Source organism: Mugil cephalus, chromosome 15 (genome assembly GCF_022458985.1).
Source record: "Mugil cephalus isolate CIBA_MC_2020 chromosome 15, CIBA_Mcephalus_1.1, whole genome shotgun sequence".
NCBI classification, from domain to species: Eukaryota; Metazoa; Chordata; class Actinopteri; order Mugiliformes; family Mugilidae; genus Mugil; species Mugil cephalus.
Genome location: NC_061784.1, coordinates 11911088 through 11937481, shown reverse-complemented (window position 1 = coordinate 11937481; position 26394 = coordinate 11911088). Strand labels below are relative to the sequence as shown.

General features: G+C 41.3%; 2 protein-coding genes across 2 annotated transcripts; both read left to right on the top strand.

Moving 5' to 3' along the window:
* Positions 1–634: 634 nt before the first annotated feature.
* tmem135 (transmembrane protein 135) lies at positions 635–8816 on the top strand. The gene is made up of 16 exons (XM_047606106.1): positions 635–735; positions 827–1083; positions 1747–1874; positions 3450–3542; positions 3642–3675; positions 3757–3822; positions 3936–3982; positions 4079–4120; positions 4211–4387; positions 4483–4552; positions 4688–4855; positions 4977–5040; positions 5171–5247; positions 6358–6456; positions 6557–6624; positions 6710–8816. Exons 2-16 carry the CDS (start codon positions 946–948, stop codon positions 6858–6860), a joined length of 1422 nt encoding a protein of 473 aa, XP_047462062.1. The 5' UTR covers positions 635–735; positions 827–945; the 3' UTR covers positions 6861–8816.
* A 924-nt stretch (positions 8817–9740) lies between these two features.
* On the top strand, positions 9741–24298 carry ltn1 (listerin E3 ubiquitin protein ligase 1). The gene is made up of 32 exons (XM_047607513.1): positions 9741–9873; positions 10055–10261; positions 10383–10481; positions 11080–11310; positions 11409–11461; positions 11558–11738; positions 11896–12069; positions 12273–12463; positions 12720–12867; positions 12959–13216; positions 13400–13702; positions 13943–14158; positions 14266–14307; positions 14415–14604; positions 14693–14932; positions 15023–15176; positions 15275–15425; positions 15563–15773; positions 16467–16623; positions 16881–16994; positions 17099–17226; positions 17313–17448; positions 17546–17690; positions 17827–18040; positions 20478–20715; positions 20825–20902; positions 20997–21183; positions 21321–21486; positions 21575–21795; positions 22980–23174; positions 23330–23497; positions 23625–24298. The coding sequence occupies exons 1-32, from the start codon at positions 9832–9834 to the stop codon at positions 23685–23687; spliced, it is 5301 nt and encodes a 1766-aa protein (XP_047463469.1). The 5' UTR covers positions 9741–9831; the 3' UTR covers positions 23688–24298.
* Positions 24299–26394: the final 2096 nt, after the last annotated feature.

Here is a 26394-nt window from a genome sequence, read left to right as displayed (position 1 = left end):
ATTCTGCCATAAAGTAAATATACAGGAAATACACCCAAAATCTCAATTACACTTAAAAAATAACTTTGAAACTTTGAAAGCCTTGAAACTTCAAGAAGTCAGAGACACTCTTTAGTGACCCTGACATTCTGACTGTAAACCACCTGATCCTAGCCCACTGACTAAAATGTTGTTGTAAATATAATAGAAACATGTGTCAATACAACACAATCCAAGCCAACAGGACAAACTATTGTCAAGTCCTTATTTTCTTATCAATTCACTTGATCAGAACAACATTGTTGTAAAAATAACTACCAAAATAAGTGTGTGATGCTGGGCCGCTGTGAACGCGGATTATGAGATTTTAAACCAGATTCATGAGGAAACAGGTGCTGCGTTATTTGCACATTACTCCTAAATGAGTAACCATGGTAACAGCTCACTCGCCTTCAGGACCTGCCGTTCAAGTGTGTAGAGAGAGGCATTATTTCTCTGGGACACATTAAAGACAAAATGTTGTGATGAGGGAAAGTGTGGCTGTAACTTACCAGACTTGATTAGCAGTCGGCCCTCAGCTGTTAATCTCAGTCTTCAGCTGTGACTCTGGACCAGCTCTTCTTACCAGATAAAGGGGGGGGGGAGGGGGTACATTTTTGTGACCAGCTCTGGACAGATGAACTCTGTCTCTGTTCTGCTCCACAGACAGGTTGAGGAGATTGTTTTTCCCCCAGACCATAATACTCTACAATGCCTGTGAGTATATATATGGTTTATTATTATTATTATTATTATTATTATTGTTATTATTATTATGATTATATCTATCACCCACCCTCCCTCACAGCGACGTGCGCGTGCACCGCCCTATCCGCTTTTTCTCGGGGCCGCGCCTCATTTTCAGTGCAGTGGACGCGCACCGAGGCGCGCCGCCGTTCCCCTGCTGCTTGTTCAGTCTGTGCAGACATGGCTGCGCTCAGCAAATTGCCGCACAACTGCTACGAGATCGGTCACACTTGGAGCCCGTCGTGTGTGCAGTCTGCCGCGGATGTGACCAGGAGTGCCCTGGAGGTGTCCTTCAAAATATACGCCCCTCTGTACCTGGTAAGACGGTTGACCTGCTGGATACGGTCAACTCCGGGGCCAGCTAAAGTTAGCCAGCTAACCAAGTTAGGCTAACCAGTTCAGTGGAGGCGTCTGTTGAGATGTCCTGTGCTGTCCTGTCGCTAGTGTTACACTCAGGGACCAGGTTCAGCTAATGGGAAAACGAAAGACGGAGCAGAGACGTTGCATGCGATTTTTGTCCCTTTAAATAGACGCAATGGCACACATACTTCTCCGGCTAATCTACTTTAGCCTTAAAGTTTTTAGCGTTATTGTATTCTATGTTTTTTAGAATTTCTATGTACATATGTCTTATTTTATTTTTTATTTTTAAAGCTTACATTTGCACATTTATGTTTAAGTTGCTGCACCTTATGCCTTAGAGGAAGGAAGCTTCAGTCATGTGTTGCACATGTCAGACTTGACAATAAAGTTGACTTTGACTTGACTTTAAACACATTCTGATAACTTGTGCATACTAGTTCTGGTTACTAAATGTTGGGCTGGTTAACCAGACATTTGTGTGGCCTATGCACATTTCTCAGGACTTAAAGGGTAAAGTTTAAATCAGTTTCACAACTTTTCAAAATGTCTCCCGGCTGTCACAATGCATTGCCTTTGCAGCACTGTCATACAATTGTCCCATTTAACTTTGCATTACAGATAGCAGCAATCCTGAGAAGAAGGAAGAAGGATTACTATTTAAAAAGGTTTCTCCCTGAGATCCTGTGGTCTACCTCTTTCCTCACTACTAATGGAGGTCTCTACATTGTTTTCTTCTGCATCCTCAGGTTAGTAAGTCCGACAAATGAATGAACAAAATTTCTTACACCCCTTTCAAAGTGTACCCTTTTTCACATGTGCAAACTGATTTTCTTCGGAGCATCAGATCTGAAACGTAACAGAAGAAGAATATGTTTTGATTGACAAGGGTGAATTTGTTCAGTAGAACAAGATGACCGACGGCCATGTTTTTAATGGCACTCTTTGTTTTGCCACTGCCGTGGTTCCTGTTCCCCATGTGACTTGTTATATGACCTGACATGGCTCAGACATGCACAGAAATAATGTATTGTTCTGGTGAAAGAGATAAATAATCAGATTAAGCTTTAATGCTGTTATTAGACACTAATATCTTACTATTAGATGGATTACTTATTAGTTACAGTCAGTTCAGTCTGTTCTGTCTGAGGTGGTTACATTTGTATTAGAATTTGCCTTTTATTTCATTATTATAATAAAGCCAGTGGGTGTATAAACGTAGACAATGTCATCCAGTGAAATTGGAAAGCTATTGCAGCAACATGAAAAAGGGGAATTCGTGCTGATCTATATCCTAAGCTATCTTTCCGTGCTGGTGGTTAGATGGTATCAAAATTTTATTTTATTTTTTTACTGTTTTTGCTTAGTTTTCCCAGTCGATTAAAGGTGCTCTGGGTGGTTTTCTCCTGGACAAACAGTCCTAATTAAATTTCTGTTGACACTGACTCACCTCAAATTTCTTTGTTTTACTGAAGTCTATCAAATTGAGTGCATTTAGTGCCTTGTATAACATGCGAAGTAGATTTATTTTTTAAATTTTCTTCACTACATTGATGTATAGATTCATAATCACACAGAATGTGCAGTATATTGCAACTAGAGATAATAAAGACACACTGGGCACTAGGGCTGCACGATAAAAAAATCGCAATCTCAAATCACACATGCATGTGATCTCATTTTGAAACACAACGATTCTTAAGCGTTTTACTTCACGAGCAGCATCACAAACAAATGCCCCCCCTTTTTCCGGATTTTTTCAAGCGCCCCTAAAGGCAGCACTGCTGCTGACTCCTCCCTTGACCTATGGTAAAGCGTCTTTACAACACGTTGATTCCGTCAATGGAGGAAGCCTGCCTGCAGTTGAGTGTGTGGAAACAGTGAGGGAGAGAAGTAGAGAGAAGTCAGCGGTAAAGAGAGTTAAATGGATGGCTAACAAGCTAACAAGCCTATTGTTCAAACGTGTGCTCTACATTCTAAGGAAATCTCAATGTTTGATATGTTTTTTTGTTTTGTTTTGTTAAAGTTCATCAGTGCAATAAAAAATTTGTAAAAGAAATAGTGCCAAAGAATCGCGATCTCAATTCTAAGCAAAACAATCGTTTCCCCCATTTTTTCCAGAATCGTGCAGCCCTACTGGGTACCTTTAATATGAAACACTGCCCAGATACAGACATTTTAAGTACATAGATATTTTCTTTTTAAATAAGGAACGAAAGAAAAAAAGATCTGTTTTTAAATGTTCTGTACATTATGCTTGATTTCACCATTTTCCAGGTTAAAAACACAGAAATGGAAATAATGCAGTGTGTATCTAACTTTAGGAAACTTTTGGGAGGCTTCTATTCCTGGTCTGTTGGGTTTGGCTCAGCCCTGCCTGCCTCCTATATTGCCATCCTCCTGGAGCGCAAGAGCAGGTAACATTCATACATGTTACCTGTTACATGTTAACTTTCTTCATACATGTTGAACACATTGCAGAAGTATAACACTTGCTTGTTTTACATCTCCACTAGGAGAGGCCTGCTAACGATATACATGGCAAATCTTGTAAGAGCTGCTCTATTAACGTGAATATTATGCATTAAATGTAAAAGGATGCAATATTTAACAGCTTTATCTTGTTCTCAGGCCACTGAGACTTTGTTCCGCATGGCCGTGACACGAGGCATCGTAAAACCCATCAGACATGGCGAGGTAAGATCAGAGTGGTAAATACAGATATAGGTATTTGAGTTAACGACTTGCTCCCTGCACCGAATCATGGCTGTGAAATTAGTGTTTTTTCCCATTTCTCTGCTTCCCATCAGGTTCTCTTGTTCTGCACAACTGCATCACTCTATATGTTCTTCTTCAGGTCAGATCAGAGCAGTGGACACAAATTGTGGCATATTACCTGATATAAAAAAAATTGTAAATGATTAACATTCCAGTTAAACGTTCTCTACTGCAGGAGTAAAGATGGCCTCAAAGGTTTCGCATTCTCTGCATTAAAGTAAGTTGTTCCTCTCCTTCCCGATGCCTCCGATTTAGACCGTTTGACGATAAAAGAGCTCAAAGAGGTGATGTACATTTCCTGCCACAGGTTCATTATTGGGAAAGAAGAGATTCCGAGTCACTCTGCCATAGCAGACCATGCCGGCACGAGCCCCCCTGAGAGGACAGCTGCTATAGAGACTGAGGATTCACAGGCATCAGCAGAAAGGCCTGTCTCTAGGAGGAAAACTCTGCTAGCGTACGTCAGGGAACTGCTGGAATCAATGTGAGAGAAAAAACACACCAGAACACAGACACACGTGCGTCCGTGTTGAGTTGTGGCTTTAACTATTTTTATTTATTTTTTTTCTAATAATCCAGATGCAAAAAGGGTCCAAGACACAGATGTTGTAAACACTATCAAGACAACTGCATTTCCTATTGTGTAAAAGTAAGTCTCATCCTAAGCATGATGACACTTCTTGTGATCTCCTTCATTTGACGATGATGTGTTGTGTTATAATACCAGAATTATTGTAAGGAATCAGACTTTTCTCTTTTTTTTTGTTTTGTTTTTTTACTACAGGGCTTTGTGAGGATGTTCAGTGTCGGCTATCTCATTCAGTGTTGTCTTAAAGTGCCCTCGGCCTTCAGGCAGATGTTCTCTAAACCCTCGCGGCTCCCCTCCCTCTTCTACAACAAAGAGAACTTCCAGCTCGGGGCCTTTCTCGGCTCTTTCGTCAGTATCTATAAGGTACGATACTTGATGTCCCCTTTTTTTTATGTATTGTTTCAATTTTTATTGAATTCTTAGTATTTTTGTTTGGCAAAAAGTTTCAGAAACAAACTTACATTGTGTTTCATCTTTCACTCAGGGAACAAGCTGTTTGTTGCGCTGGCTGCGTAACATCGACGATGAACTCCACGCCCTGATAGCTGGTAATGACAGGACTGTGTAAACTGTCGAATAATGTCCCTGCAGGGGCGTCCTCCTGGGGATTTTGTCATGTTGCAGCTGATTTACACTGTTTGACAACTGTCTCTTCTCCCCTCTCTCCGGTCTCTCAAGGCTTCCTGGCTGGTATCTCAATGTTCTTCTACAAAAGCACAACAATATCCATGTATCTCTTCTCTAAGCTGGTGGAGGTAAATGAAACTCTATAGATCTCTAAATAATAGAGATACAGATAAACTCAAATAATGTATCGCTGCTTAAGGAGAAAATGTCAAGAAAATATAAAGAAAGCAAAGTGGACTAATGCAAAGGTTATACTTCATTTTGGGATTATTTGGTGGTAGCCAAAGGAAATGTGTGTTTATTATAATTCAGAAAATCTGTTGGCAGCAAAACAAACTGCTATTTCCAGCATTCTTTGAGCAACTTATTTATAGTCATACGACTATGAACAGAAGGACTCAGTAAAAGGAGTTCATTCAGTAGGAAATGGAGCCTGTTAGATTGATTGACAGATAGAAAATACTTTGTTCATCCCCCGAGTTTCCTGCATCTCTTCATCTAAAAGCTCGCTGTGGCTGCTCCTTCTTTTTCCAGTAATCTATGACAACAACAATTAATATACTTTGATGAATGATGGGTAATAATCCAAATTTGTAAGTGTAGACTTAGTCACAGTTTAAGTTTTCAGTTCTCAGTTGACAATATAGTGACTTAACCGACGGCTATAAATGTATATCTAGTGGTAAGAAATAAGGGTCACACTCTTTGGTTTATTACAGGAGTCCGTTAATAACTTTGAGTGCAGTAGTTTTTTATTATGGAGGCGTGTTCTAACCGAAATTTCTGCATGCAATGGGAAAATCAACTATTCAGAGCCATTTTGTAGTAAATAAATTCAGCTCAGCCGCACTCAAATGACACTATGTGTTTGTTATTTTTCTGTCCCCTCGTAAAGTTCACCCAAACATTTTGATTGTCGTACCCTAGCATGAATGACTCCCAACAAAGCGACTCTTGACCGACTCCCACCCTCACAAAAAAACAACTTATATCAGTATCTCACACGTTTGCTTAATCGTTATATGCAAACAGAGAAGATAATTTACATGCGCTGCAGCGATGTGCTTACTGTGTGTTTACATATATGCAGCCGGCCACTAATAAACCAGTGTGGTTTGTTTTATACTAGAGCTATAACTAAAGAGTGGCTTCCACGTTAGTAGTTCGTGACATTTTATATGAAGCGTATCTTTACTGTTAGGTTTATGATTAACAGCACGTTCAATATCTCTCCGTAGACCATGTACTTCAAGGGCATCGAGTCCGGCCACTTCCCTTACTTTCCCCATGCAGACACCATCATATACGCCATCTCCACTGCTATCTGTTTCCAAGCTGTAAGTAACACCTGTGCCGTCAGTGCATGCCCGCGCTCATAAATATACTTAGCACATATTTATTTTTAGCCAAGAATGACTATAATGTGTGTTTACACAGGCTGTGATGGAAGTGCAGAACCTCAGGCCTTCGTACTGGAAGTTCCTGCTGCGTTTAACTAAGGGCAGGTATGATTTCTTGCTGTGAAACCCGTCAGTCGTCTCGAGTCTCGTTTGAGATTTAGTCAAACTAACACATACTTTTTTCTCCCAGGTTTGCTCTGATGAACCGACAGGTGCTAGATGTGTTCGGGACCGAGGCCTCGAGGAACTTCAAAGGCTTCGTTCCCAAACTGGACCCCCACTACACCACAGTGCCCTGCCAAACTCTGCTTCCACCAGGAGGTGACATCCAGCTCGGATGATTGTGACCAGGGGCCTTGACTTGTGGACTCGGGGTTTTAGGGGTTACCTCAGCAGGAAACGGGACAGCCCGGCTGTACCTTCTGCTTAATTTAAGGATTCTGCTGGAAGTGGTGTTGCTTTGTGAAGAGATGGGGTGATATATTCGGGGGTAATCTATTCAAAGCAGGGTGTCAGTGGTGGAGTCGCACTAGCACACTTGAGGTCTGAGCACTTACTGCAAACTGAAAACAAAATGAAAGGCATCATTTCATTGAGAATACATTATCTTTTGTTAAAATTGACACGTTTAAGTCCCAAAATGAAAAATTGAAATATTGCAAAGTAAACACTAAAGCTACACAATCTTTAGTCCCATTTTGCCAGCATTTGTCAGTTTGTAACTGGGAGCAGCTGGGTCAACTCATTCAAATTAAAAAAAAAAAAAAAAAAAAGTTTTTGAAAATACATTGAATTTTGCTTAGGACACATTCCTGTCATTTAATTATATTCTTTGTTTTGTCAACTTGTTGATTGACTGAACCCATTTTTTTTATTTTTTTTATTTGAATGGTTGAGTTCAAAACTCACTAATCGTGGGATGAACACAGTGATGCTTGACTTAAGAGCAGAAGAAATTTGACATTATTTCTCTCTGATCTTTTCTGTTTCGTTTTGTTTTTTTTTCTTCCAAATATATGGATGCAACTGAGGAGGACATATACAAGTATGCTGTCTTATCCAATATTTTGTAGCAATGGGATATGTGTTGGGATGGAAAACAATGAAGATGGAAAGTACTAATTTCAGTCAAATATTGAAAACAAGTAAATATGGTCAGATTTTCCTTAGATTTGTAGAGTTTATTGTAATTAAACTCGGTTTCAGTGAAGTGAGTCACCTTTATAGATTCATAGAGGTTAGAAGTATGAAGGACCAAGTTGTTTGTGATCAAAATTACAAAAACAAATCTATATAGATCTTTATCACAAGTCTGAAACTGTAAAGTAATTCATTCATTCGTGTTTATTAGTAAATCTTTTAAGGTGGCAGTAGCCTGATTGATTACAGATTGTCGATAAAAGTCTTTCTTCCTCGTGATTTCAGAAACAAATTTAGTTTATTTCAAATCTGTGAAAGGTTTATGTTATGTAAGAAGCATAGACATATGTTGCACTGCAGTCTGAAGAGATTATTTGGGGAGGGACCTTTGATGATGCAGTGACATTGGGAGGGAACAGTTTTTCCACAGTGTCTGAATTTTGCTGTGCAAACTGTTGGAGCCATCTGTCTGGCTTTGTTTCAAATAGTTAGTTTACACACATTTTTAAGTCATAGTCGGGCCCAGACAATTTAAATATGTGCTTGTTTCACATACAGATATATATAATACACTTTTTTTTTTGGTGTTGGTACTTTTACCAACACTTTCTGAAGATTCCAAGGTGAGTCCTGTCACTTAAGATTCACATCGATAGGAACAATATTTACTGGAGAATTCAGTTCTACATTGAATCTTGACGTTACTGTGACCTGTGAATAAAATGCACACCGCACAGTTTGTCTTTGTTTTTGACTTTTTTGTTTTGTTGGTGAAGGAAAAGGATCTCTGCTAAATACATTCTGAGTTTTAAATCTTTAGTCTGAAAAGTGAGTATTTCATTAAGAATTAACAATCACACGAGCTACTGATGTGTTTCAAGGAAAATAATTCACAACCACTTTGGTACAGGAACTTACAGATGTAAAGTCATTACATCCGCCTGTGCACACCTTGTATGACAGTTATTTGAACTGCCAGTTCTTTCATCCAGCTTTAGACACACCTGACCTCCGTAGCAGAAGCTATGATTGTAAAAAAAAAATACAAAATTGATGTTGAAAGAGGTAATATATTATCTAAATCTGTCGTAGAAATGTAATGCAACAGTGTTTTTGATCGTGTAATAGGGGTGTATATTAAAACATTTTTAAATCAATTTGCTTCCTGTGCTCAGTTTCTTCTTTTATATGTACATATGTTGCTCCACTTTGTGAGAAATTAACTATTACATTTTTTATGGGTTTTACACAATATTCCTCTACTTCTTGTTTTCTGAGTTCTTGTGGTTTGTTTGCATATCACGAGGCCTTAAGTTGGAAATGGCTACATGAATGCTTACAGCTGAATTTCTACTGTGCCAAATTCAATTTTGCACAGATCTCTGAGCTTAATTCATTTTTCTCTGAAAACCAGGTCAAAGGGTTTCTCGGAGGTAAAAACAATGTTTTTAAAGACTAAAGAGATCTAAATCAGAACTAAATCAGTTGTGTTTTTTCTTTATATTAGTGTGGTGACTTTAAATCGGTTGTCTTTTTTTAATTTTAACACAAAGAAAATTCTCAAAAAGCTACTTTCGTGTCACATTAAATTTTCATTTTGTACATCTGTAGTAATAAAATATATGGAAAATATATAGAGCACACTAAAAGAGCTCTGGATTTGCAACATCCCACGGCCAAAATGAACTTTGTCCTTAAAATCATGATTTCCACAGCTGCATTGTTTGCAGTGTTTAAGAGGGGAATCAATGAGTTTGTGGTTTACTTCAGACGGACAGGAAGAAGAAACCCGTTCCGGAAGTAGGAACATCTGAGATTCATGAAAAAAATAAAATAAGAAAACGTCAGATGTTCATATGTCAAGTATTGACATTTACGACTTCTATAATAAAATATATATTTTTTTTATTAAGTAGCTTTATTTGTATCTTCAATAATATAAAAATAATAGTAGACAATATGCAGGAATAACTAGGACCTATGAAAATAGTGAAACCATTAGTCTTCTGGATCTTCGTCACAGTTTGTGACGAATACACTTTATTTTTAAAGGTGTTGACCGGAAGTCTCCACCTCCGGAAGTGATTTCGCTCCGTGTGTTTAATGCCGTCAGCACTGGTGACTACTGCGTGACTAGAAGAAATATAGTTTATAATAGCATAATAGGTACCCATGGGGGGTAAGAACAAACAACGGACAAAAGGAAATGTTCGGGTAAGTTTTTACGAAGTTAAACAGCGTACAGTTTTTAAGTAGCTAACGTCGCTAGCACAGAACACGAGCCCAAGCTAATGTAAACTTCAGCTTTATGTAAGCGTGGCTCTGTTTGTCTCGGCTGGCAGATACGACTTTTGTTGCATTTTCATATAACTACGCCTGTGTTCCTTGAAACTAGCCGTCCAGCAGTGGCCGAGCTGCTGAGGTGCTGGCCAGGGAGGGTGGTGTCATTCCCGGGTTCGTGGGCTTCGGCTCGACCCTCTCCTCGGAGCTGAGTTATGTTCCAGCGGTCCACGGCGCGGAGGACATAGACAACCTGGTAGATGCCGATTTCCGCCTGGTGCTCAGGAAACTGTCTAAGAGGGATGTTGTTACCAGACTGAAAGTGAGTTGAACTTAGTCTGAGGCAAACTGAACGGCAATGGATGTGAAGAAGGGCGCCAACTTCTAAAGTAAAACACTAGTGATATGTTGGTGTGTTTGTTGATATTGTGTGATATTCACAGGCTGTTCAGGACTTTGGGTCCATGTGTCAGGAACGGGATGCTGAAGACGTCAAAGGGGTGTTACCATACTGGCCAAGGATTTACTGCAAGATATCTGTGGTGAGTATATTCTTCTATCATTTTAATTTGCTATTAATGGTGCCTCTTTTATCAATAATGGACACATTGGCAACAGTTTTACAATCACAGATTTTATAAAATCAAATCAAACTAAATAACACTTGTTTGAATATATGCTTAGTTATTGTTATTTGTAAAAGAAAGAACTGAAAGTAAAACTACACTAAAATTAGGATGTTACTTATAATGCTGCCCGACAGGTTTTCCTCTCACATTTCAGTATAGCTTGGATTCATAACATGACCAGATTTTCACATTCACCCTGAACAAATGAAGAAAAATATATACTTTTGTATTCATTCAGGAAAATGAGCTAAGATTCCTACAGGTCGCTGCAGACGATTGAGCAGCAGTTGCTGTTATTGCCGCTCAAGTCAGTTTCAATACTGATACTGAAAACTGGTTCACATACTTTTGCAACTCTAATTTATGTGTGACTCATTTGTATCTGAAGATTAGTTTCTATGGGCACAAAACTTGAAATCATCACTTGTGAGATTTTAAGATATATACGAGTGCACGTTTTTTGGAGTCTGTCCAGGTCAGGTGACTTTTGTCTCACCGTAATCTCTGTCAGGACCACGATCGCCGCATCAGGGAGGCGACCCAGCAGGCCTTTGAGCAGCTGGTGCTAAAAGTGCGCCGCAGCTTGGCCCCCTTTCTGAAGAGCTTGATGGGCCACTGGATTCTGTCTCAGTGTGACACCTACACACCTGCAGCCTCTGCTGCGTGCCAGGCCTTCCAGGCTGCCTTCTCACCTGCCAAACAGCCCGAGGCTCTCAGCTTCTGCAAGGATGAGATTCTTAATGTGAGTAGATAACACGGTGTGGCCATGGGGATTTTTGTTGTAATCCTTTTAGCTTATTTTTTTTTTTACTTTTAACTTTTTTTTTTTTTATGTTGCAGGTATTCCAAGATATTTTATTAAAAGAAACAGCGGAAACACTGAGCGACCCGCAGTAAGTTAAACTCACCAAAGCTTCCCTCTGTGTGTGTGTGTGTGTCACACAGTGATAATACGACGAGTCTTTGATGAATTTTCCCCTGTTCTTTAGGAGCGTGACAGCGGAGGAGAGAGAAGCCAAATATGTGCGAATGCTGACCAGTTCTCTGTTGGGCGTGAAGAGACTGCTCTCCCTGCTGACCCAGAATGATCGGGAGGCCCTGGAGGAAAGACTTGCACATCTCGTTAACTCTGGGAAGTTCTGGAAGTACAGCAAGCACAAGACACCACAGGTACTGACACCGTGAACATTATCAGACGTTATTCTTGCTAAATTACAGAACTTGATTTGAAAAGCGTTGCAGGGGAAGCTTGAGAATTTATATCTGTTCTACTAGATGCGTGGCTGTGGATTTCTTTCGGTAATTCCTGCAATGTGTTGCTCCACAGGTGAGAGGGGCATTTTTTGAGATGGTGTGCGCTCTGTGTGAGTTCACTCCAGGACTGGTCCAAGCCGAAACGGCGCGACTCTGTCCAGCTGTTCTCCTCAGTATTGATGACACGGATCCCGTTGTGCTGCCTCCTGTGTGGGAAGCTGTTCTACACGTCGTATCTACGATCCCTGTAAGTTTGTGTTGGAAAGGTGACCTCGCATAAACAGTGACGCCTTTATATTGCCTGTAATGTTGCCTACTTTCTACATTATTACGGCAGAGTTAACAAGTAGAACAAGGAGATGTTAGACACAGAATATGTTGATTTTTTTTTTTATTTTTTGCAAATAAATATAGTCGGGTTCAATCTAACCTGGAGTTTTCTTCTTTCAGGATTGTTGGACACACGTAAATGCTAAGAAAGGCTTCTTACCTAAACTTTGGGCTCTGTTAAAAGAGGGTGGTAAAGGCTTGGCCAAAGCGCTCCACCCCAACCTAATGCCCCTCCTCAGCAAACTGCCCCAACAGGTCACTGAGCCGAACCTGGACTTCTACACCACTTTCTTCAACACATTCATACAAGGGTAATTTGTTTGTGTGTGTTCTTGGCTGGGTGATGATTTAACTACTGTGTCAGTAACCATGTATTATATTAGAATCATAGGAAAAATAAATTATTACATACAATTTTAGTCTTAGAAATCTAATAGTTTAATTTGTTTATAATTTATAAAAATGATTCTGTTCTGTGACAGTGGACCAGAATATTTGTTATGTTGAGAACAAATTTGACACTTTCTCCTCCTGTTATGAAACACTCTGATGATTCTTGTGTCTCAGTCTCTCCAGTGAGCGTGCAGTGACAAGCCCGTCAGAGAGTGCCGTTATAGTGAAATCTTTCGTCGAGTGCTTGAGGTACTGCATGCTGCACAGTACAGAAGAAGAGCACGACCAAGGAAAGATAAGGACCATGCTTATTTCACAACAGGTGAGATCACACAGACATGCGTGATTTCCATGTCAGACGTATTAAAGTCCAGGTCTTTCTTACATTCTTGTTCTTGTTTGTTTCTTTTTAGCTCCTTCCGCTATTAGAAAAGTCCCTTAGAAATCCATCCCTTCAAAATGGTCCACTCTTCCTTTTGGTCACTGAAACGCTCATTTCCTGGGAGAGGAGGGCAGGCTTACACAATGATTGTGAGGCAAATGATGGCAAGGATGTCTTCCAAAGACTTCTAGCAGACTTCTGGGAAGACCTTGGTCTTCTTTGTGTTCGTCATGTCGACAACGAGGATGCAGATCCGCAGGCTTTGGAAGGAGTAGCCACTTTACTGCAGGTGAGTTAACTTTTGGAGAATCCTCCTCAGATTCCCAAAGGAAATTTCCTTTTTGCTTTTTTACTTTATTTTTTTTTGTTGCTACGGATGAAGCAGATCAATATGCTTGTCAGAGCAGTTCATGTCATAAAGTGGACAAGTCCAACAGATAAAACAAATTTATTTTCTCTTGTATTTCTCCAGGTGATGCGTTATCCTGAGAGAGTAAACAAAAAGCTCGTCCAGAAGAAGAAATCTGTCAGAATGTGTTCCTCTAAGCCAGAAGACGATGAGAAACCTGGAGTTGAGGGAGACGGTGCTGTGCAGGCTGTGTCAGAGCTCGTGAACGAGAAGGCGTTCGGGTCCCTGCAGACGCAGCATTTTGAAGATGTCGTGTGTCAGCTGGCGCAGCTGTGCCTGGTGCATGTGAATGAGAAGAAGTCAGAGAGACATCTGGTTTTCCTCTCCCTCCTCCTGCGGTCTTTCCACACAACCAGAGTCTTCACTGTAAGTTAGATTTTACAACTGCAGTGAAGTATATTTAATGTGAATCGTTTTTGTATGCCCCACAGATTGTCTTTGCAGATGGACAAAAAAAAAATACTATATGTACAATTTAGAGCAACGAGTTCAGTAAAAATTAAATTATTAATTGTAGTTTTTAATTAATGGCCATTTCAATCTTGAAAAGGGTCTTGAAATTCTCTTATGTTCTATGTTTTTGTCTCCAAACTGTGTTTATCTCAGACGTTGGTTGAAGTGGATGAGAAAATAAAGGACAATCAGGAGAGAGATGAGGCGATCATGAAGAATCCAGCAATGCAGTTCCTGTTGGAGTGGGTGGTGATGTGGCTGGCTGAGAAGGAGCGCAGAGACACCGAACACCTGGTCGAAATGGTCTTCAGCTCACTCTACTGCTGCAGCCGACAGGAGACCACCCGCATTCTCAACCACATCACCACGGTAACGCCGGTTCCCTCGTCAATATCCTTACGATGCCTCATTTTGTTGCAAGTTCAACTCAAATGTTACTGTTTTCTGGCACTCACGCCCGTCTCTCTGCTTTCTAGATGGGTTTGCAGTGGGGAATCATCCTCCAAATTATACAGAGGGTAAGTGTCATAGAGTTTACGCTGACTTTTATCAGTGTTTGTTACCTGCACCTGTACATCAAATCTACGGGGTTATAATTCTTCTGCTCTGCTATCTGTCCTATCAGGCGTGTACAGACTCCGAGACTCTCAAGAGCTGTCGTGATTGGCTCAAAGGTTCAGTCCTGGGTGAGCGACTCCTGGCCTTGACTGAGGAACTGTGCGTGGTGGGGAGCGGTTCTCACGGTCCCACCTCTTCTACAAGCAGCCACAGCTGGAAGCTTATCAGCCTGGTCCTGTCTCAGAACCACAACAATGGTGAGCACAAACCAGCAATTAAAAAACGTGTGGATTTCCTTTCCCAAAAACTTTAAAATCACTATGTTATTATGCCTTCCTTGCTCAGAGTCTCTGATAGGGGAGGTGTACATGGAGAAGATCTTAGAGAAGCTCCACGCAACTCTCTCAGAGGCAAAGGGTTTGTCAGATGCAGGCAACATGGAGCCACTCATCTCCTTCATCTGCGATGTGGCCTCCACTTTCTTCTCCTCTGTGCAAGACTGTCTCCTGCTGCTCTCCGCCGAGGAGCTCCTGCTCACCGTCTTCCAGCTCACTGCCCAGGATCAAGCGCACACTCACCTGTCTGGTGAGCTGTCACACACACAGACGGGGGAAAAACAAAACATATAATTATCAGATAATAAAAATAACCAGCCTGTTGCTCTCGCTTTCAAAGACTCCCTTTTAGATAAGCTGAAGAAGGTGTGTGTCGCTGGAGTCCAGTCGTTGGTCCAGTGCAGTAAAGATGAGATCCTGGAAGGTGGTTTCCTGCACAGCGCTGCTGTTTGGGTGGCGAAGCAGCTACTCACTGTCTCCCTGGATATTAAAGGGTAAACAAACGTGTTCCTCTGACAGTTTTTTCTTTTTATATTTGTAATGCCATTACACCCTCCGTATAATGTTGACTGTTACTTGTTTTATGTTTTAGTTTACAGGTTCTCGTTGTGGCTGTACAAAACCTCGTGGAGACCATCATCTCGGTCTGTGATCCAACCTTCCCCATCCTCAGCCAGTTCTTTTCCCTCTTGACGCCAAGTCAGACAGAATGGACAAAAATGAGGCAGGCCTTACCACCTCAGGTCAGTGAGCCCGTGTATCATCTTCACTAATGGAAAATTCAAACACTGCCATGCAGTGCTTCTAAATGACTTTAAATGACTTTATTTAAATTCTGTACACCAAACGATGTATGCATTTTTTTTTTGTTTTCCTTTAGTGGATTAAAAACCCCTTACTGTCCAGTCGTCACAGAGGAGTTATTGAAAAATCCTCCATAGACATTTGGAAGTTTAAGATGTCAAACAAGCTACCAGCTCACCTGTGTGCCTGTGCCCTCTTGGGGAGGGTGGCCCAGATCGCAGCATTCAGACCATGTGACCAAAAGGAGGCAGAGTGCCCTTCAGCCCTGTCAAACCTTAAATATACAGGTACATCACTTTTTATGTTTTTAGATTTGTTATTATGCCGTTATATTATGTATATTGTTTAAAGATGATTACCATCAAAAATAGGTAAATGAATTACACACTTAAACAAATCTCTTTAAATAAACACACTAAAGCTTGCATGTGTTCCTAGTTTGGGATTTTAAGGAAGGACTTTTTTTTTTTGTTTTTAGAAAATATTGGCATTTTTCATTCGATTACGCCCTCTGCTGTTTAAAGAGGGCATCGCGATTCATTTTTCATTTGAATAGGCACACATTTAGCCACGTGTAACTGTCTCACATCTAAATCTAAACTAAACATTCAAAAACAAATATTTTCACCATGACTTGATCATCTGGAATAAATACCATCTACACTAAGTGATCAACACGATTCGAGAGAGACCAGCTCTGTGTATCTAGGTAGTTAACGATCGCTCTTCTGGTTTCCACTTTTGAATACACACAACTGCTACCTGCTGGTTTGAGGAGTTGTTTCCTTTCAAGTAGGTTACAGACACTATGTGCTAGCTGCCCGTAGCCTTAACGGTGTTTTCAAGTGCAACTAGACACAGGGGAAATGAGACAACATCAAGTCCGCCTCGTTGCTATTGCCACGCAATTCTTTGATGTCAGTGTGGCACGTCTGTGCCGTAATATGTTTGCATCTGCATTTTTTGTCTTTGTTATGCAGTTTCAGAACTGCTGTATGCGCTGCAGTGGTGTAAGGAGCTGAATTACAGCCCTGCAGTAGTGTCTGCTTATCACAACCTGCTGACTGACTGGGGGCTGTCAGAAGGACTCCACAGTCAGGCTCCCATGAAAGTCCTGCTGGAAACACTCTACTCAAGGTGAGGTTCAGTCATCCATTCCTGACAGATCAATATACTTAGCTGTAGAGTAAATGCAATAGGATCATGTAATAAATTCTGTGGAGAGCAATGTAATTATATAATTGTATCATGATATTACATCTGGCAATCAGAAAACACATAGTGGATCACTAAAAATATATATGTACATAAATGAATAGATTCATTTTGTATTAGCATGTTTCTTTTTCTGGGTGATAATTGACATCCACTTAATCACTGTTTTGTTATTTTAGGTCGGTGACAGATGGAGGCCTGTGGTCTCTGATTCTGGAAAACTACATCAGCACCAACAACCTGGCAGCCAGTAAAAGTGCAGCTGTGAGGAAGCTTTACGGAAGCGCAGACAGGTCAGACTCGTCTCGGCTCAGGTCTCACATTAAAAGTATTTCACTGAGTGGTCTCTCTTTCCCCTCTGTTGTGTACTGAAAACAGTTTGCGTTCGTTTCATCAGTTTGTTCCCAGTGTCTCCGAGCAAACTGAGCACGCTCCAGGTGCTCTGCCCGACCATGAAAAGAGAAGACAGAGAGGCGCTCGTCGCGCTGGCCACTGCTGGATTAGTCAACTGGCAGGAGAACAACGGTGAGAATAAACATAAAAATGTAACGCACACAAATGCATACACGGACTTAAATAGGCAGGTAATCGTTTTTGGCTGTGTGTTGCAGATGTGTATGGGTGTCTGGCAGTGCTGATGTGTTGTCTAAAAGCCAACACTGAAGTGGAGGAAGAGGTTGTGCAGGCGATCCTGGCCACTGTGATGGAGTGGAGGAACAGCAAGGAGGACTGGTTCCTCTTCAGCAGGTAATTTAATCAGTTTTATTATAATGTGTTCACAGTTTATATGTATATGTATTTTTTATAATGTTAGAATTGCTTTTGCCAACTCTTTGTATTTCAGTGACTTATCTACAGCAACTACAGAACAGTTGAACCTGACTGTGGAAATGATGCGTTTCCTCTCGTGGCTGGTGGCTTATTCTCCAACACTTCTTGGAGCGACGCAGTGGGACTTCCTGCTCTGCTCTATGTTAGCCTGGTTGGAGGTGAGATGTAGCTTATGCATACACAAAGACGGTGTTAAAAATTCATTTTTTTTTTATTATTATACAAATAAAGTATTTATTGATGATTCACCGTTGCCTTTTCTCCCAACCTTTGTTTGTTTGTTTCCAAACTCAGACCACCAGTGAGAATGTGAGGAGTCTCTGGAACCCGTGGGTGCAGTTGTTTGTGTGTGAGAATGCTACGTTGATAGTGAAGCTGAATCAGTTCTTCGCGTCACCTTCCTCTGATGTGCTCGAGAAGCTGCCATCGGAACTGACTAACGAATGGGCGGATTTCTTCGTAGAGGGCATCTTCAACCTGCTGCTGCCCCTGCCCATCAGTATCACAGGTGTGTGGGTTTACTTTCAAGAAGTTATGATGACAGGCTATGAGGAACGAGTCAAAGCACTAACAGGTTATCCACGGAGTCTTGAAAAGTGTTAAAAGTTGATAATGAATTTTGGGGAAGTTGAGATCCTTAAAAAGTATTAAAAAGTCTTACTAACGTTACGAGCATCTTAAAATTTGAAGGTATTTTTGAGGTAAATTTTGCATTTGAGTCCAAAAACATTGAAAAAGCAACGGACAGCTAAGACCTCAGCGAGTCTCCTCCTCTTAACCTACATCAGGGTGACTCTAGGTGGCACAGCAACGATGCGTGTATTGTAAACTAGTTTTGATTTTATGCAACTGTTATGTTTACTCTAAACATGTGTTCAAACTTTGCCTTCGATTTATTCTCCCAGCCTATTTGAATTCTGTTTATGTAGAGAAGTAATGATATAAACATGGTATTGTTAAAATGTGCTCAAAATTTGAAAAAACAAATAATGAAGTGATGATAATCAGACATGGTTTTAATGATAATAGAAAAATGAAATGGTATTATTAATCATGAATTCTACTGTGGTTTATGATGAAACTGGTAATCATTACATCCTTTGTTGTACGATAGTGGTCTATAGTCTTCATCATAAACTAAAACTGTTAAGTTAAAGGTGTTAGAGGTATTTAACAATATTGAGAAGGTCTTGGAAAAAGGTATTTAAAAGGTATTGAAATTAACTTTAAGATTCCTGTGTATACCCTGACTAAAACATACCTACGAATGCAGCAAAACAGGCCCACACATTACATCACAAGACATCACCAGCCCTGTGATTCACAGACAGGATGAAGTTTTGATGCTTTGATGTCATGTTGTTAAGACTCCAGACACGACACTTCTCATTTAAACCGAACAATTAGACTGGACTCACCTGTTGACAAAATATTCTCCTGAATCTTCTGGCTTCTGGTCCACGTGATGTTTAGCAAACTGCAGACAGCAGTGTCTTTGTCCTTGTCACGCCGTGGTTGTTCAGTGTTCTCCTGATGGTGGACTCGTAAATATGAGCATTAACCGATGTGAGAGAAGCCTTTAGCTGCTGGATTCCTTTGGGACCTCTCTGATTGTTGCTTTTGGAGTGATCAGATTAGACTTTTATTGTTTGTCCCGAGTGACTAAAATCTTTGACAGGCTCATAGAAATGTTTAAAGGGCAACATTATAAAACAGAAAAAAATACATAGAATCAGACAGTCTTCTACAAAAAGTAGGGTTGTTAACAGCAGCATGTGTCTATTTCTGCTTGTTCGGACTAGTTATTACAGAGGGGATGAAAGTTTTTTTTTAAAGATGTTCAGTGGAACCTTATAACGTTCTCCTGATGGCAGCATCTGACAGCAGTGGTGGAGGGGGTGAGAGGGGTCTTTTGTGATCAGGATGACTTTCCTGGTCACAGACAGACCACAGACGGGTCTTTGTTGGTCGACCACTCCTGTGGAGGGAAGCAGTCGCCTTAAACCTCCTTTTGATCGCAATCAGTCCGACTGTGGATTTGTGAAATCCAAACTCTTTTGAGATGGTTTTGTAACCTTTTCCAGCGCGATCAACAACAACAAACAACCTGTCTGAGCTTCCCCAAAAAAACTCTTTTGTCCGTGCCATCATACACTTCCACAAACATGTGTTGTGAAGATCAAACTGAGACGAATCCTTGATTTTATTTATTTATTTTAAACCAAAGAAAGTGACTCATCACCTCATTGCATTTTTTGGACACAGATGGAACTTGGCCTTGAAATGAACTTGTAATACTAGGTATGCGGAGATGCACAGATATGTCATGTTTACTTATTTTATAGAATGAATAAATGCTCAAAAATAACACCTTCTTTTCTACGTTCAGAAAAGCTGCTCTTTTGATTGAAATGTAGCCAGTTCTGAGGGGACGCAAATACATTTAAGAGGCTCTATAATTGTTATTTGCTCACACCAGCTGCAATCGCAGTCGGAAGTAAAATGTTTTTGAGCTGTCTGTGTGCGCACGCCCCACTCTTAGGAATATGATCAATATGTTTTCGATTGGGTTCTTGGTAGAAAGCCAAACGATACGCTATAGGGTTGTTTATGGAGTTTACCTCTCGCCCAGAAGCCTCTGCCAAATGAAATTTAGAGCAGATCCCTGTTGCTCGTTCTGTCCAGATAAAACCCACTGGCACATTTATCCACGCGGTCTGGGACTGACCAGAGGTTAAATACTTCTGGAGAAGTGTTGCTGCAGCTCTTTCCACTGCGCCGGGGAGACTGATCCTTGTTCTGCTAAAAGTGCAACTTCTCGCTGATACTTCAGCGCTCCAGTTAAACATAAAATGCATCTTTTTTTTGAACAACAGCTCAAAATATTACTTAAAACTTGTTATGTGTGCCTTGTTTCATTAGTCCTTCTCTTTGCCTTGATGCAGAAGCCTTCACTGAACCAGACGACCCGGTGTTCCCTCTGGCGGTGCTGCAGTCAGTCGGCGTGGCTCTGACATATGTGCCTGTGCTGCAGCTGAACAACAACTCCCTGCCACCACGGTTCATTGCCGACCAGAAGACGAACCTGCCCGAGCCCCTTCAGACACTCCTCAACACTTTCTGCCCTCTGCTGCTCTTCAAGGCCAGGCCTCTGCAGATCACTGTCTACCACTTGTTGGAAAAGTACGGACTTGTCGGGGACGTTTTGTCATTGTTTAAATTTAACTGCGGTCGCAGTTCTTAAATTAACACTTGCGATTAAAGTGTTTAAAAATGATGATTGTCATTACAGGGTCATGCCCGACTTACCCAAGTGCGATGGAGAAGGAGACAACAATAAGTCTGATGACGACAGAGATGAACCGTGTCTGTGAGTCAGCACCCCGGTGGCTTTCCGTACCATCATGTAAGACACGGTTTGTAATGTAACGTCTTTAAATGCTTCTTAAATATTTTGTGCTCAGTTCTCCTCCGGCGTCTCTGATGGCCCTCATATCGACCTGCGAAGAGCTGTGCGACAACATCCTGGCCACGGTTCAAGTGGGAGAGTTTGCAGTGGTCCAGCCCCTCAGTGTGGAGTACTCCTGCATCATGGGATACCTGCTGGCCTGGAAACTGCTCCTCACTTTTTTTAAATCCTCACCCTCCCACGTAAGTCACAATCAGCCCTGACCTCTCAGGATCAGATATTTAGACATATTTAACATGTGTTTTGTGTTTACAATGGGCTTTGTTGTAAAGAGGAATGTCAAGTTACAGTATTGATCTCTGTTCTGATTTATTTTTAGCTGCGTGCCCATTACGCCCAGTACCTTAAGAAAAGTTGCTCGCTCAACAAACTCCTTCTCCACCTCTTCAAACTGATGCCTGAGAACCCAATCTACCCAAGCCAGGGGACAGAGACGAGGGAAAACAAAACCTTCTTTACTGAAAGCCTACGCCTGGCTGTTGACAGTAAGCAAAACAACACACGCCTACGCCATTCCTGTACCGTGGAATGTAAACAAGCTTAAATTTCCCCGACCGCGCTTCTCGCCTGCAGGGAGTGACGGCTTCGAGTGGGAGCTCCCCCACCTGGCCTGCAGCGTGTACTACAGCACAGTCCAGGACCTGCCGGCCATGGTGCGCCTGTGGTGGAACAGCCAGGAGAAGAGAGTGAGCGCGGCCGTGGAGAAGTTCACCATCAAATACGTCAGCCCCGTTCTCTCGGCCCAGGAGATCTCGTCTGTGCACACCAGCACTCAGATGTTTGACAGCATGACTGTAAGTTCAAGTTTGAACTGTTGTGGTGTGTAAGCCACTCATTTTATAAACCTGCCAATCTCTGTTGTCTTAAGCCCTTTTCCCACGGGACTAGTTTTACCTGGACGTCATGTGATTCTAATATTAACTCCCAAGTCCGTGCATAAACAAACTCTGTTCGGTTGATTTGGCTCTGCTACTCTCCACCTCACTCTACTGCGTGTCAGAGATGGTTTTAATTACTTGCAAATTATTATTATGGAGAATAAAAACCATATTTATGAACCTACCAACGACCTGTCAGTATTTAAACACATTAATAATTGATTGAAATATTTCATCCGGGTGAATAGTTCACAGACATCTGTCCAAATTGTAGCACATCCTTCAAAAAGTAAAAAGTCACCCCCTAAAAATCTCAATTCGCACTGGATTAGTTTCATCAGTCAGTTTTTATGGTAAGTAATGCAGTTTAATTTGTACTTTACAAATCACGGACATGGACGACTTTAAGATCACAGACCACGTCTGTGATTTTTTAGAATTTACTGGAGGTCCCCAGGTAGAACTAATCCCGTGCAAATAGGGCTTTATTCCTACATGAAATGATTTACTTTAAAAAGTTGCAGTCTTTCACATTTATTCAGCATAGCAGTGAAGAAATGGAAATAGAGTGATGACTACAATTGCAAAGTTTCACTTGTTCTTGCCCTGAATAGCTAAAACGGGTTCTTCTTTTTGACAGCACCACAGTGTTTAATGTCTTGACTCTTTTGTCTTAATGTCTAATGTCTGCATCTCCGGAACAGTTTCTACAGTTTAGCCCTCGTTTTTTTGTGCAAGCTGTCAGGCCTTCGTATTTTTTTTTCTAAAAGAAGTTGATATATTCATCTCCTCTGCACTTTAAGTTATTTAAGAGAATTTGACCCAACTTGCTGACTTTCATCTTCGCCCGTGGCAAAAAGCTAATAAAAAAACATTTAAGTTGAGCAACTCCTGTGGTGCAACACCTGCCTCACATTTGCAGTGTAATGACGCGGTACGAACGGATTCTGCAACTGAAATGTATTAACTCTCATTTAGGGATATAGCGTTCAATTCATCAAGTGGGATTCTGGCGCTTGGATTGTGTTGCAGGTGCTTGATTGTTTGACTGAAAGCCCCGCAGTGACATCAGCGCACCATTTGTCTTTATCTCGCCTCAGGTCAAGGCCCGCTCAGCAGCGCGGGAGGTGATTGCTACGTATTCTGTGGATGATATCTTCATTGAGTTGGTGATTCAGCTGCCGCAGAACTACCCTCTGGGCTCGATCGCTGTAGAGAGTGGGAGGCGTGTGGGCGTCGCCGTGCAGCAGTGGAGGAACTGGATGCTGCAGCTGAGCACCTACCTCACACATCAGGTAGAATCGCAAAAATGCGATGCAGTGAGCGAGCTGTTCTTGAGCAATAAATGCCGAAGGGGGCTTAGAATATATTTAAATTTTAGTGATCAGCAAAAAAAGAATGAATATATCTATATAAGTAGCAAAATTGTAATGCGTGTTTGTGCTGACAGAACGGAAGCATAATGGAGGGCCTGGCTCTGTGGAAGAACAACGTGGACAAGCGTTTTGAGGGAATAGAGGACTGTATGATCTGCTTCTCCGTTATCCACGGCTCCAACTACTCCCTGCCCAAGAAGGCTTGCCGAACCTGCAAAAAGAAATTCCACTCGGCTTGTTTGGTGAGATTTGTGATCATCAGATTTTACTAAGTGCACATTTTAGTCTTCAACCAGTCATTATATCAGAAAGCCTTGCCCAACCGTCTCAATTTTTTTTCTTCCCCATTGTCTTGTCTTGTGTCTACAGTATAAATGGTTCACCTCCAGCAACAAGTCCACCTGTCCGCTCTGCAGAGAGACTTTCTTCTAACTCAGTCTCTTCACCTTGGCTGACAGAATTCTTCCACCGTGGTATATGCAAAGGTCGGCTCAGATGATCGTGTCGAAGTCTGAACAAAAATGCAGCAAAGATTTCCGATCATTACAACGTGGAAGTCGAGAGCAGGAGTGTGGGTTGATCATCTGCCAATGGTTTGTTTATACCAGTGCGTTACTGTACTGTACATACCCAACAACAGTTGTGCATTTCTTTTTTTTGATGTTTTACTCTTTTTTTTTTCGTACCTTAAGAGGCTGAGTCACGTTGGGAAACCAGCAACCTGTTGAAAAATAAAATAACATAAAAAACTATAGATGGTGTTGCAAGTATTGCAATGCCCAGGATATGACTTCACCCAATATTTCCTAATATTTAGGAGTGTAAAGAGATAATGTCTGATTATCGACATGGACTTCATCAGTATAAAGCAGGAAAGAGGACTTTGTTAATGAGATTTTTAATGTCAAAAGGCCAGTGCGTAGAAAGAATCAAAACAGAACTGTACGTGTCCTCCTCTGTGCCTGCATATAAATTATGTTGGAAGGTAAATAAAATACTTTGTGGACATTATTATGGATGAAATAAATGCATCTTCAATTCCACAAAGCACGAGTCAATCAAGGCGCACACACACACACACAAAATTATATTCTAAATGTTCAAGCTTTATGTGAATGATGTGCTTTATGAAAGACTGATCTTGAAGCTTTTCAGAAAGATACAGGTGCAGACCCGAACACAATATGTTAATTTTCCTGATGACTGAGTTGTGCAACACTGAACAGAGCGTCTGAAAGGATTTAGAAATGTGGCACAAAGACTGTCCTTGCATGTTTTTATTTTATTCAGGTTCAGACTTTTGCATTTCAAAAAGAAAACTCTTGCCCCAAATGTGTTGTTACATGATCTGTTTAATTTAAAGATCACAAAAGAAACTTAACTGAAGATATGCAGACATAGTTTGAAGCATAGGTCTCTGACAGGGGCACTGCAGAGGGGTCGCAAAATCTTTGGTTTATTAGATATTTTTATATATATATTTTTTAATTTTCCCCCACAATTCAATTTCTATAAATACACATTATGTGTATTTGGCTCCTCGGCCTGAAAATCATTGAAGACCCCTGGTTTAAAGGATAAACACAGAGGCAGTTAACACAAGGGCATTTGTTTCCATCCTGCATCACAATCTTTCAGGTCAACAGATGTTTTTTTTTTTTGATGGCGCGCCGTCTCTAGATAACTTTATTTAAAGTCAGCTGAAACGAAGCCCAAGTGTTTTCGTGAACTGTTACGTTAACCCGGGCGTCCAATTACAGTTATGTCGTATTTCCATACGAGCGCTGCTGTAAGTAACCTGCGCTAGTTTCCAAGAAAAGATTGTAATTAGCCTCAGCCTGTGACTGCTGCACCACTCTCCCAAGCTCATTTATCTTGGGTCCACCTCCTCCTCATGTTGAATAATTTATTAGTTTAATGGAGGCTTGCTCTCATCACAGTTGTTCCTATGGAATTAATTATGACAGATTAAGCATGATCAATGAATTAATCCCAATCATTTGGTCTGCTCTGTGTCTGTGTGCGTGTGTGTGTGTATGTGTGTGCGCGCAAGCGCGCGTTCATTTGTAATTCATTATTGCGGTCAAAATATATCAATACGTACAGGCAGCATCCATCATCATCTGCCCTTGACCTTTTTAATAGCCATTGATCTGTTTGCTGGGCATAAATATTTATACTGAACCTCCCCCCACTCCCCGTTCTCTCGCAGGTTGTGACGGAAACACTCACACCGACAGCCTCAAATCTTATTGCTCATTATCTGCTTGATTAAGCAGTGGTGCAAATGTTATGAACTGCCCGTACAGTCCTGCGTATGGCTTTCCCTTTTTTTTTTACAGAATGTAGGTCAAACCTCACCAGAAGATGGCAGTGTTATCACAAAGACAAAGAGCGGGCTGCCTGTGAGTCAAAACTACTATGTAAAGGAAATGTGAACAAATTAACCTGAAAGAGAAGGGATTACACTCCTGGACTGTAAGGGAAGTCCAAAGTCAAATGCATGCTGTAAAATGTTCTGCTTTTTTGTCTAATGCAAATAATTACTGTGCAGGTTAAAAAAGATACCCAGTGGCTACGAATGAAATTTTGAGATGAGACGCTGAAGTTAAAATACTCTCTCACGGATGACACGAAAGCAATACACATGTGCCTGAGATGCTGTCCATCTATTCGCTGTCCCTTTACCCACTTGGACTGAAACGGCTGTACTGGTACAAGCTAATTAGCGGCCCTCCTGTCTGCAGCCGGTCAGTTCGCTGGTGTTTCTGGCCTTTGAGCCCAGTTGGTGCGGACTTGGTTACTCCATAATTAGCCAGGCCTAGTTAGCTCTCATTTAGCTCTTCCTGACCAATTTGTGAGCCCATTAGCATTCCAAGCCATTTGTAAGGGTCTGGTCCCAGCCCAGCCCAGCCACAGCAACACTGCAGGCAACTGCTCCACTCTGGAAATGCCTTTGAATTAGTGTGTTTTGTGCGCGTACAGCCGCCCCTTTCCCATCGCCGTGATATTAGTTGTATTGGAATGAGTCATCGTGGTCGTAGCCGGTCCCCTTCACCTCCTCTGTCCCTCTCTCTCTCTGTGTCTCTCCCATGTCTCCCATCATATAGCAAGCTGTGTGAAATTATTCACGGCACAC